At 32.3% G+C, this 13,165-nt stretch overlaps 6 protein-coding genes across 6 annotated transcripts; 3 read left to right on the top strand and 3 right to left on the bottom strand. All coding sequences in view use genetic code 12, as the record gives it.

Moving 5' to 3' along the window:
- Window positions 1-1,440: 1,440 nt before the first annotated feature.
- CLG1 (Clg1p) lies at window positions 1,441-2,862 on the top strand (the record flags this gene model as incomplete). The annotated part of the gene is made up of 1 exon (XM_064883821.1): window positions 1,441-2,862. The coding sequence occupies one exon, from the start codon at window positions 1,441-1,443 to the stop codon at window positions 2,860-2,862; it is 1,422 nt and encodes a 473-aa protein (XP_064736410.1).
- A 180-nt stretch (window positions 2,863-3,042) lies between these two features.
- Window positions 3,043-3,787, bottom strand: RJT21DRAFT_54373 (uncharacterized protein). Its single transcript, XM_064885005.1, has one exon. It carries the CDS (start codon window positions 3,698-3,700, stop codon window positions 3,224-3,226), a length of 477 nt encoding a protein of 158 aa, XP_064736409.1. The 5' UTR covers window positions 3,701-3,787; the 3' UTR covers window positions 3,043-3,223.
- Window position 3,788: 1 nt separating this feature from the next.
- On the top strand, window positions 3,789-6,642 carry RJT21DRAFT_54378 (uncharacterized protein). The gene has a single exon (XM_064885006.1). It carries the CDS (start codon window positions 4,149-4,151, stop codon window positions 6,345-6,347), a length of 2,199 nt encoding a protein of 732 aa, XP_064736408.1. The 5' UTR covers window positions 3,789-4,148; the 3' UTR covers window positions 6,348-6,642.
- Window positions 6,643-6,791: 149 nt separating this feature from the next.
- Window positions 6,792-7,650, bottom strand: RJT21DRAFT_229 (TRAPP subunit; the record flags this gene model as incomplete). Its single annotated transcript, XM_064883816.1, has 2 exons — window positions 6,792-7,252; window positions 7,647-7,650. The coding sequence occupies 2 exons, from the start codon at window positions 7,648-7,650 to the stop codon at window positions 6,792-6,794; spliced, it is 465 nt and encodes a 154-aa protein (XP_064736407.1).
- Window positions 7,651-8,366: 716 nt separating this feature from the next.
- RJT21DRAFT_116123 (uncharacterized protein) lies at window positions 8,367-8,801 on the top strand (the record flags this gene model as incomplete). Its single annotated transcript, XM_064880399.1, has 1 exon — window positions 8,367-8,801. One exon carries the CDS (start codon window positions 8,367-8,369, stop codon window positions 8,799-8,801), a length of 435 nt encoding a protein of 144 aa, XP_064736406.1.
- Window positions 8,802-9,935: 1,134 nt separating this feature from the next.
- On the bottom strand, window positions 9,936-11,909 carry AAP1 (Aap1p; the record flags this gene model as incomplete). Its single annotated transcript, XM_064885588.1, has 1 exon — window positions 9,936-11,909. One exon carries the CDS (start codon window positions 11,907-11,909, stop codon window positions 9,936-9,938), a length of 1,974 nt encoding a protein of 657 aa, XP_064736405.1.
- Between the last annotated feature and the right edge of the window lie 1,256 nt (window positions 11,910-13,165).

Raw genomic sequence — 13,165 nt, 5'->3', positions numbered from 1 at the left:
TATTGTAAGATTAATTAGATTATTTGAGTCATGATATTACCTACAGGCGGACATGTGTTATTATGCCAACCATCATCAGTAGATATCCCCTGTAATAAAATTATTCGCAATGACTGATAATCAAAAGAAAAATTTTACACATTGCACAAAGTGCAATAATTTTTTAAAAAAAAAAAACAAATCCAAAAAAAGAAAAGAAAAGAACGACTGAACTTATATACCGGAGAGAAATTACAGCATGGCATGACAAGGCCTTACTAGAAAAAGATTAATTATTTAGTTAGCAACCGTGGGCTAGTGGGTCATCAACAAAGTTACCTTTATTGTATAATTAATATCGTAATGTAATCAAAGAACTTGCTAATGTTGTTGTTGTACCCATTGTAGATGAATGACGACAGAGGAAGTTTGATCGCTAGTAGCAACAGTTGTCAAGCTGAGAAGAAATTAGGTTAGAAAGCTTATGAAACAGTAAACAGTTGGCTGGTGCGGCCAACAAAACCGAGCTAGTGAGAAATTTTCGTTTTTGTTATTTTCGTATTCTCGTCAATTCTCCTCACTACAAGCGAAATATTTGCATTTATGAGATCATGAGCATCGATAACTTTTAGTCCTCCAATAGTAATAGAGTATTAGAGTAGTAACAATTACACTTCTTCGAACAAGTCCTCTCATGTTATGTAACATTCATTCAATTAATGCGTGACTGACTGACCTTAAACAAAAATACAGAACGTTTTATCTACTATATATGACCAAACTGTCTCCTTAGGCTCATTCGGCTGCCTCCCTAATTAGCGGATAAATTAGCAATAACAAATAAAAAGAAACAAGTTACAGCCCATTTGAGTGTCTTTGCACGACCCCTTTGAGTTTGTGTTTGTGGATATTCAATTTTTTTTTCCTTTTTGTGTCAATTAATAAAATTTTTCCCACTAAACACACAAACCATTTCCCTTTGTAATTTCCTTAAAACTGGAAGAAATCCTTTTCAACATTTCATTCACTTTCTTTACCATCTTCTCTTCAACCCCAAACCAACCCTCTAGATCACCTATTCCCAGTAGTGATTTAGCCCCCCACCATTTTGTCCTTTCTTTACTATCTATCTGGTTCTTTTACTCATTTGGGTACTAATAGTTTATGACTGATTTTTGTGGTAATACAAAATACCCAGAACAAACTCACTAACTCAATATCCAAAAAAAGTGTTACTATTCCAACATTCCATTAATTTAGAAGGTTGATTTGACTCATAAGTCAGTACACTCAAAGAATCGTTAAATATTTACAAAAAAAGAAGGATACTGATAATCGATAGGTTTATCACTATTGTACTATTTTAAAGTGTTAACGATAATAATTTATTATCACTACTACTATAACTAATTAACGAGCTTTTCATTAAGTAATCGTTAAATAACTAAAATTAATTTGAATATGTATCAACAACATCCATATTATCAGGGTCAAGTACCTGTAGCTACCGTTGCTGCTTCTGTACCTGCACCACCTACTTTTCATCATAGATCAAATTCATCTTTTGGATTTATGCAACAGCAACAACAACCAAATCATTATTCAACACCTCCATCAGGTTATTTTTCCTCAGGTTCCATTCCCGCTCCACTTGGTTTAAAACATTCAAGATCCTTTTATAATACTAATAATACTCAACAACAACCAACTCAAATACAGCCTGTTCAAGCTTATAATGGATTTATTGCTCCAACTATGGGACATATGGTAATGCCAATTGCTCCACCAAATGTCATTGCACCACCTCAACCACAAGGAATCCAACCAGCTCCTCCAGCTGATGAACAAGTCAATGGAGGTATTAATTCTGTATTGGAATATGACTTGAATACTATGGCTTGCTTTTTAAGTTGGTGTTCATTTGGAATGTTAAAACAACGTCGTAATCCAACCAAAGAGTTTGAAAGCTTGATTGTATCAGTATTATTTGCCACAAGATTACCTAAATCTACTATCATCATTGCTCTTGAATATATGAATCAAAGATTCTCAAGTCATAGTGATTTATCTCTTGGTGGTTCAGGTAAGAAATTAACTGAACAAGAAATCTTTGTCAATTTGATTGTTAGTTTAATTTTGGCTAATAAATTTAATGATGATAATACATTTACTAATAAATCATGGTGTGGAGCTACTGGATTACAGTTACAAGTATTAAATAAGGAAGAAAAAGATTGGTTAGATGAATGCAAATGGAGCTTAAATGTGGTGAATTTTGAATCAAATATAATCACTTTAGAAGAATGTTGGACTACTTGGTTAGATAAATATGGTAATAATCAAGATGCTATAGAAACTCCAGCTGTACCTTCAACCACATTAGCTCCTTCGAAAATAAATAATATAATAAGCTCTTCTCCAGCTTCAATTCATCAACAATATTATCACCCTCATCATCAATACAATTCTTCATTGTCTTCAAAAATGTCAAACTCTTATTCGAGTATTCCATCATCTCCAATATATTCAGACACTTATTATTATCCTTCATCATCATCTCCACTGATAACACCTCCTACAAAATATAATGAAGGATCTTTATGGGCTGATAATTTTGCTCCAACCACTCATTCAATTGTATCTCAACAACAAGGTCCAACTTCATCAACTATAATAGCACCATCTGGTTCAATATGGACTACAAATGCTAATAACAATAACACTACTACCCCTAATATTTCCTTTCAACCTCATGGACATCCACCAGCAATACCGTTTTTAAACACATCTACAACAAGTTATCCTTTCCATCATCATCCGCTTATACATCATGGTGGTGGATTTGTTGGATATGCTAATCCTTACTACATGGCATCTTGTTAAGATACTGCCCCTTATACTTGTACATTAGTCACATAGTCATTCTAACTATGTTCCCCGTGCCGTTATCGTTACAATTTTTTTCTTTTCTTTTTCTTTTTCTTTTTTTGAATACTTGCTACTTCTTTCTATCTGTTTCTATTGGCTTTTAATTTGGGTTTTTTAAAAAAGCAGCTATCTGCTGTAACTGATAAAATTCAAAAAGAATACAAACAAAAATTCTCACTGCAGTTGTTCAATATAAACTATCTGTTCAGTCCTCTATTGGGGATTCACGTGTCTTTTTTTGGACGGTGTATCTCTTAAATTAATATACATTCTTTTATATTCGTTCAATTAGCCTATATATTATAATCTGTAAGCATCATTTACCATCAACAAATTCTTCTTCGTCATCTTCATCCTCTTCAACAATAACACCTTGCTCTTTAGCCAAATCAGCAGCTGCCTTATTAAAGTCAATTACTTTACCTCTAGTTCTACGACCTGAGGTAATTATATTAGTTGTATCAATAGCATCTAATCCATTATCATCTTCATCATCATCTTCCTCGTCTTCTTCTTCTCCCTTAAAATCATCGTCTTCTTCTTCATCATCTTCATCATCTTCATCTCCTATAGTACCAGTAGCAGCCTTTTGTTCTTCTTCTTCTTCTTCTTCTTTAGGTAAATCATCATCATATTGTCTTCTTCTTCTCTTTTTATGCTTCTTATCCTTGCTATCGGAAGATCTCTTCTTGCTTTCTTCTTGTTCTTCTTCCTCTTCTTCCTTATTTTTGACTTCTTTGACTTCTTTGACTTCAGCCTTTGCTTCAATTTTTTTCTCCTCGACGTCTGACATGATGCTTACTTTGATATTTATATGTATATGCGTAGATTGTATTAAGCTTATTGACCGTTGTTGATATTTCACTTTTCAATTTACTATGAAGCTCCACAAAAAAAACAGTCACGTGAAAAACTCAATTCAATTCAATTCCTCTCATACAAAACATCCATACATAACAGTTATTCCATTACATTACAATTATACATTACAAATACAACTATTTACTTAATATATTTTGATTTAAAAACCATTAATTTATTAGTCAGTAATATCAATTAAGTAGTAATCATTGACTACTCAAATCTTGAGTTGAATATTTGGTGTATATTTATGTGTGGATACACACCTGTATATAAGAGTGGTAATTGGTAGCGTCCCACTTTCTACTTTCATGTTGACATAATTTTGCAGTCTCTTATAGCATCCAAATTTCTAATCTAACCAATTAATCATTACAAATATGACCAATACATTAAAGTCTATTATTAATTTTGATGCGGTCAATCGTAGTTTGTTCCCCAAACTACAACAACCACAAATAGATATATTTATGGTACATAGACAGGGTGTGGATGACTATCGTAAAGCTCAGCGTGAATTAGAAAGATATACTTTAAATCCTGATGAAATAAAACAATTATTGGGGGAAATGGGTTTATCCAAAAAAGTTGATTATAAAGATAAAGAGGCATTAGCTTTGTTGTTAAGATTACATAATTTTCATTTATTAGATCCTATTAATGTTAATCCAAAAGTATCAGAAATAATTGAAGCATTCAAAGATTATATTGGTTTCAAATTTCAGGATAGAAAAGTAATTCGTTATTGTCACTTAACAACTGCAATCAGCATTAATGCCCCTCCTGTGCAATTTGGATCTTATGTTGTTGGCCAGACTATTTCTGAATCAGTGAATAGTCTTGCATCAAATCCAACTCAAGCCTCAAGCAAGTCTTTCAAACCTTCTACTTCTATAAGAAATCATCGTTTAAATCCCGTAATTGGCTTATTTCGTCCAAAACCAGAATCTTCATCAAGAGTTAACTGCGAATTATTAACTTCAAAAATAAATTCAAACCAAATCTCACGATTTGTTGCCGCAGTAGGTGTTATTAAGTTTGAGACAGAAACACATTTAGAGTCTGCCGTTCAACAGTCCTTTCATAACAACATTCTTGCTAATTGTATTAATGCATTGAAACTTAACTTTGAAAAAGTCAATGACGAGAGTCAAGTTGCTAATGATACTATTAGGGAAGATAAACCTATCAGAATTACCCCAGACATAATGGTTAAGTTAAATAATATCAAAATACCAATTGAAATCAAAAGAGATTTATCACCTTTTAAATACTTAATTAACAATCCAAATGTTTCCCATGATACGAATGTAGTAAATATTTTTTCACAGTGTTTACGTGAATCAATTGCAGTAGATTCAAATTTAGTAGTCCTATCCGATTACTTCAACACCTACTTAATTGATCTTAAGAATGCAAAACTCTTTGGAGATATAACTACCGACAACAGTGATCTAATTAGAAATATGACATGTCAGATAATTGACTTATCTGATACATCGGAATTTTCAACTACAACTCAATTATATGGTTGCCTTATACATTATTATAACCAACAAGTTAACGATTCTAATAATTTAAAGCAACATATCGAGGATCAAAATCTTAAAGTATTATTTCCTCTAATTAATAAAGAAGTTATTAATTATAATATCTCTGTTGCTAAATATTGTTCAGATAATCATATTACATCAAAGATCACATACGAAGATACTCCAACTGCTCCAAATAGCAGTGAAGGGATAATTACCGAAATAGCCGATACTACCCAACTAGAAATTACTCATTCAAGAACCAGTATTCTTCAGAAATCAGAATTGAAATCTACTTCCTTAGAAGATTTAAGAGCAGAATATGAATTTCTAGAGGTGATATCAGGAAAGGCCCTTCAACGTAATTATTCAGTTGTTATTCGTGTATATGATCCTGAAGCAAAGACCGAAAAGATAATCAAGATTTATGACTGTTTTTGGAATTGCAAATACCAACAGAAGCAAGACATTAAATATTGCTATCTAGAGGCCCTCAAAAGCTTCAGTAAGGAGTTGTCTAGCTATAGACTGTTGAAGGGTATTCCTGGCATACCAACATTACATGAAGCTGGATTTTTAAATACCTGTGGTCAAAACCAAGATACTGAATTTGATATTGATAAAGGAGTGTTGTCAGGGTTTTACTTAATTATAGATTTAATACCTGGAAAGCCATTAAGATCATATCCTAAAGCTGAAAGAAAAAAATTTAAAGAATGCTGCCAGGCTACAATTGATGCTGTCCATGCTCAAGGTATTGTCCATAACGATATACACCTGGGCAACATAATAATTTGTGAAAATGAAGATGGATCTTTCTCTGCTTTTTTAATTGATTTTGGTTATAGTGAACAAGCTAATGAAAGAAAACGTTGGAATGGTGAACCAAATGGTTTCTCTAATATGCCTAAGAGAGATGAAAATCTTGACTCAAGAATTCAATATGATAATGAAGACTTAAATGCAAGTCTCCAAGAAGACCAAATTGCTGAAAGTAATAAGATGATAACATTTCATAGTTTGGATGCTCTTCCAAGAAATAATTGATAAAGCATGAATATGTATATTTGAGCCTAGATACCTATAACAAAACTATAATCTGATTCTGATTCCTCACGGCTATGATTAATTATTGCTATGATTATTACCTCCTTCTAATTGAAAATTGCTGGATAACATTATGTCGCTATGGTTATATAATTATTTTAGAAAATATAGTATGTATATGATTCGAGCTATGCTTTACATAATAAATAATTCGTATTCGATGACACCCCAGACTTTATTCAAATCAAATATAGATAAGTTGGACTCCCATGACTTGGCCGACTTGCTCTGTACAACTATAAATCTGACAGAACAATACACAAAGATAAAAGCTAGGGAACAAGAATCTAACAGGATCAACCCATCACCAAAATGACTTCTGTATACCCATAGTAGAAAATTTATGAATTTCCATGCTGTACTTTACAAAGTAATCCACATGTCTCATTCAAAGACACTTAATGACTGTAAGAAGTGATCAGTCTCATGAATGAAATTATAATTGCTAATCTTTCCCATAAGTTCATGTTCTTTCAAATCAGTTGATTGTTTGAATTCAACGGGACTCAAAGAATTTTCAACACAATTCTTAATATAATAATTTGAATATAATTCCCATAGCACATGTTGAAGATTATCAATAATAATGTCAGTAATTAGTATAAATTTCAAATTGGTTAATGATTCCAAATAATGAATTCGATATTTACCTAATGTAAAGGATTTTAATGCATTTGAAATAGGTGAAGTTTCCTCATCAATTAATTTTGTTGAAATAGACTTTAGAGAATATAGAATACCAAATAGCAACTTAGAAGTATTCGAATCATTATTCTTATTGATTATACCAAGATGATTAGCCGTACTAGAATTAAGACTTACACTACTGCCAGATCCGGTTGTTTCTGAACTTGTGTGAGTGTATTCACGGTTATAGATGCAATTGCAATGCCTATCGAATATGTAGAAGGAATATATAGTCATTGGTGGATCTTGTTGGTATATTGTGGTGGCTCAATGTAGTCGATCCAATTCTGCTTAATGTTTATTGCTGATAATTGGATCACGAGATTATAACCCACGTGACTTACCGGATTTACAAGTCCATTGACGAAGATAAGTTTGAGCAAATTTTACTACTGATAATGGTGGTTATAACTTTGAGTCATTCAACCGGTATATCACTACAACGTAAATGACCAAAATCCAACAATTAACCACAATATATGAGCAGATTATTGATTACAAATGTATTTGTACTAGTTACAGAATGAATATTTAACAAACAATAGTAGTGACTCATGATTTAAACAACGAAGTTACCTGTAAGAGCATAATGGGAAAAGAAAAACAGTGGTGTACGATTGTAGCCAACAACAGTAAAGAACGGCCTAAGTTGTGAGAAACGAAACCGGAGTGCTTAGTAAAAATATTTTGTTGTAGAAACTGGGTAAAGCCATACAGGGAAATATGTATCAAACGCATCGGTTATAGAAATGGAAACGCCTAGAAAGCAGACAAAACATGGAGTATAGAAATCCTGCCAAAGTCGCAACCAAATCACGTAAATGGCTGAGATGAGGCTTCCGAAGCGAACCTTGGAGAGTAAGATCTAGGTTTAGTTTCAGTTGCAACTCAAATCCACAACTTGTGGAAAAGACCTAAATGAGTAATGTCAAATCCCGACTATGGACAAGTCACGTGTAAATTGCTCATAAAAAGCAACTGTCATAGTGCGAAAAAGGTACTGTGGTGGTGGTGGGTTCTTTTTTTGGCAGTAGTGGTGGTTGCAGCACCACCACCACAAGAAAAAAGCAAAAATAGAGCTATGACTCTGAAGGTGGTGGTGACACAATTGCAAAATTTTAAACATATAAATAAATGTGGTTATTTCATATTTTTAATCTATATCATTTTCTATATTCTTATTTTAATTTAACAAACAGTATACCAACGAACTTAGACACTTATCTTTACTTTAAGAAAGTATTTACAACCACATAGACAAGCAAATCTAAAATGTCAAATATTTATACTCAAAACTCCGATCACGCAAATGCCTCAAATGGCAATTTTGATAACAACAGCGACTACAGCTATACTGACGCTGACGATATCTTTGAATTCAACATAAATGAAGAAGATGAAGACTTAAGTAGTGTGCTGACTTCTATACCCGATTCTCCTTTATTAACTCCAAAATATTACACTGAAAGCAATTATAGCTACCAACCAAATGGTGACTGGTACGATTATGAAGAAAATGAAAAATTCATCAACTATTCTACTGGTTCTCAACCATGGTTATACGAATGTGGCTACTGCAAGATGAAAACAACTGAGGCCAATCATAAATGCGTCGAAGCCAATGCTCATAATGATTCATTAGACTACAATAACGAATTAATTCAATCAAACTACAGAAAGTGGTTATTCAGTATTTCTCCAAACTAAATTTACAATAAATCTAATTGGGATCTACTGGGTATTGGAAAAGCTGGATCTTTTTCCAAGGTTTAAATTATTATTACGATTGTATTATTATATTATGTTTATGGGCATTATTTATTTTGAATGCTGCGGGCAGTATTTACTATTATGGTTTCTTTTATTGTTTTTTCGGGTTTTAAAGGGGGGTTATTGATTCGATGTTTTAATTTAATTCGAATTGCTGTACAACACTAACTAGTTGTTTACATAGTACTATATAGAATATCAGAATAGACGTTATTCACTATAATTACCTCAATGATTCTTGCTCCAATTGATTAATTCCCTCAAGCTTAACATGGCTCTAATTTACTATGATGACCCCATATTAAACGAAATTTTGATTTTAAGCCATCTGTAGTTTCAAATAAAATCACTCACTTGGCTGTGAAAATTTTGGCCTGATTCTTGAAAATCGTGCGCAAATTTCCAAATTAGGCAATCAGAGGCATTTCTTATGAAGTAGGCTATATAGCAAGTCTGGATTTGTTGTAACTCTTACAACTTTAACCCTCTCAGTAGAAACTTGTTTAAGTTAGTCACACGTGTATATGAGATAATTAAACGTTGATATGTCACTCAATATGGTCTATTAGACAGAGTAAATATCATTTATTAAACAGCACAACTTTTTGAAATAGTAGTTTGACTCTTATTTGAAAGAACCTGCCTGCTGATATTCACGTGTAAATACAAAATATATAGTAGTAACAGAAATAAAGGTTGAGAATATGCAAGATGCGATGACACCATCATTAGTACCTCATCTTTGAATCATATCATACATTATAAGCTAAAAAGCCATACAGATTCCTCATCATGGTTTCATTTATCGTACCATCTTTTTTAGAAACTTACGTCAAATCCATAAAAAAAGATTTTAAATTCGGGTTTTGTGTAACCATCTTCGATCCGATTTTGCAACTTTTACAAAGTCAAAAGTTATTATTGATTATGTACATAGCCTATAAAGCAATTAAGGAAATAAAAGAATAAAGATTCCCAAAAGTCTGAATATTAAATAGAAATAAAAATTAGAATAATGTAAAGGAATGACTATAATAAATACGAGTATAATAAATATGAGTATAAATAAAGTTAACAGAAGAATTTGTATACTTTATAGTAGAAGGGTTTGGATTTCAAATTCAACTTCTCTTCAGCAATTTCTTGTTTAATGATTTCCAAATCAATATCTCTTCTACCGGTATCAACATCTATTTCTCCAGCTCTTAAGAAGAATTTAGTAAGAGGAACGCCATTAAACCACCAATTGTAAAACTTGTGTGAAACATAACAGGCTACAAGCACTATTAAGTTTAAGTAATACTTAAGGAAACCAACAAAATCAGCTCCTTGTTGTCCCGGTGGGAATAATGCTGCCCAAAATTGAAGTCCTAATAAAGTTATTAATCCAATGAGTGAAATCCATGAATAAATTGGACTTGAACAATAAACTAGTTCATCTTTAGGAATACGAGCTTGATGATCTAAAGCAGCTCTAAATCTGATATGAGAAATATTAATAGCAACATAAGTGAAGAGAATACTGAGACCACTTAATGATAAAAACCAAGTAAAAACATCCATAGTTGCAGTTGGACCTGGCAAAGCCACAAGGTAAGCAAGTAATCCAAAAATAAATTGAACACCCAATGCAACCATTGGCCTACCTTTTCTATCAATATAATTAAAAATTGGTGGGGCTTGTCTTAAAGCTCCCATAGCACACATAGTTCTTGATGATCCATAAACCGAAGCATTACCAACAGAAAAGACAGTAATGATAATAACAGCATTCATAATTGATGGTAAGGCTCTAATATTAGCATTCTTAATAGCAATAACAAATGGTGAAGTATTAATATCTATTCCAAGATTATTGGCTTTAGAATTTTCACCAATTAAAGCGGGAGAAGTATAAGGTACCAACAAACCAATCATAACAATAGAAACAAAATAGAATACAAAAATACGATAGAAGATTTGTAATCTAGCTCTATTGATCGATTTCTTAGGTGATTTAGATTCAACTGCTGCTAAGGCAAATATTTCAGTTCCTGCGTATGCGAATGAAGCGTTTGCAATTATATAACAACATTGTTTAAATGGTTCAACAGTATTGAATAATCCACCTTCAGGTTTATGCCAGTATTTTCCTCCAATATATGGTTGACCTGGGACTCCACCAGCAACAATAATTATTGAAAGGATATTAAATCCAATGACGGCGACAATTTTAATAATACTGAATAAAGATTCTGCTTCACCATAACCTCTTACCCCGAAAAGGTTTATGATAACAATGGTTATATAAAATATAGTAACCCAAACGCAGGGATTTATAGATGCATCCCAATATTGAATACACATAGAAGCTGCAACTAATTCCAAAGGTAAAGTAACCAACCATTGAATTGCATAATTCCAAGCAATTGCAAACCCAAATGAAGAATCAATAAATAAAGTTGTAAATGTGACAAATGCTCCTGATACTGGGAAAGCTGTGGCTAATTCTGATAAACTAGACATTGTCATGAATGTTATGACCCCGATAATAAACCAGACCAATAATAATCCTAAGGGTCCAGCATGACTTAATGATTGAGATGAAGCAATGAATAAACCAGATCCTATGGCTGCACCTAAAGAAATTAAACTTAAATGTCTTGTTTTAAGATGTTTAGATAATGGACTGGTGGCTGTGACTAAAGCTGCACGCTCTAATTCAGTAAATCTTGAATAGTCAAATTGTGGATGAGAAGGGTGTAAGGTAGTTGACTTTTGAGATGTAAAACTAGTAGATTGAACTAAATTTGCTTCTTCGTCATCCCGTTGGGGATTTTTTGTTTCTACTTGATATATTGGAGGTAAAATGGAATAGTCAAATGGTTTAAATGAATCAATGAAATCTGTAATCAATGCTTTTGGTCTATAATCTCTTACTGATTCTTCTGAATATATCGATTCACCAGATGATTCTGATAAGTCATCTGAGCCATATGAAGATTGCGAATGCAAAGGCAGACTGGTTGCAAGTTCTATATCGTCGTGATTATAATGCTGAGACATTGGAGTTTTGTCTTGTGGTGATGGGGTCATGCTAATAAAATGCTAAAGGTGATATTAAAAGTTATCAAACTGTAATAAATTGTAAGCTATTAGTTGGTGATTAGTTACAAAATTAGAAGTGAATTTTTAAGATATTGCAAAAATGATGGGTTTTACTTGACAAATTATAAGTTATAAGTTATAAGTTATAAGTTATATGTTATGATTTAGAATGGATCTATAGTTGAGATCTATAGTGAGGTGATTAATAATAATAATTGAATTAATGGAAAGCTCCAAGAATATATGACCAAACTCAACAAAATCCAAAATAACTTTGTAAACCCCTGATATTCCGTACAGTATAGTCCAAGAAAAGCTTTGCAATAAGCAAAAAAGTCTTGATGGATATATCAAGTATTATATTAGATTTTGTAGCACGGCCCTGCAATTTTTTTTTTTTTGACTGGTTTTCTTAAGCCGACTGGATTAATTAAAAAAATTAAATTGCAGTGAAAAAGAAATTAAATAATTATTTTGTTTGTATTGTTTATCATAAACTGATTTAGACGAGAAATTTATCGAAGTAGAAACAATAGAAAGAGGAATGTCAAGATAACCTTCTGTTATGGATGTGAGAACCATCTGATTGATTGGCAAAGGAAGATCAATTGATATTAGTGAGAATTAATGAAGAAATGAAAGAGTAGAACAGAGAAGAGGGAAGAAGAAGAAGGTTGAATAGTACAAAGTTGAGTTACACACAAGAAGAGTTGTACAAAGTACGACACAATGTAAACCAACTTACGTTAGAGGCTAATCTTTATAACAAATCAAATTGATATGAATATCCAAACCAGGCACAGAGCAATGGCTAGTAATTATTAGTTGCATACTGAAATTAGGGGTAACAATGAGCTGTGCAATTTTTCCGCCTTCCGACTGACTTTGAAAGGTCGGAATATACATTCAAGTCCGAGGGTGTATTCGTCAACAATATTATTCAATTAAATCTTAAATATATTTGTCAATTCATTGATAAATACAATATGTTAATAAGAATAATTTAATTTTGATATGGATTGTTTGGAGTATGTAATCATTTAATTTAAACTTTTTTCCCTAAATCTCATATAAGGTTAAGGTTTCACTTCTCACCCTCGGTCTTAACATTCTGCTGAATTGTTTTGTACTTCTGACACTTCCGACCTGTTTGTAACCCGATAATTCTTACTAATTTCAAAATTAGTCAATGAAATATCTCAAACAAACACAGA

The sequence above is a fragment of the Scheffersomyces amazonensis genome (assembly GCF_036850825.1).
Source record: "Scheffersomyces amazonensis strain UFMG-HMD-26.3 chromosome Unknown RJT21scaffold_7, whole genome shotgun sequence".
NCBI lineage: Eukaryota > Fungi > Ascomycota > Pichiomycetes > Serinales > Debaryomycetaceae > Scheffersomyces > Scheffersomyces amazonensis.
Note: the sequence above shows the minus strand (reverse complement) of the source record. Positions and strands in the feature narration are given on the sequence as shown.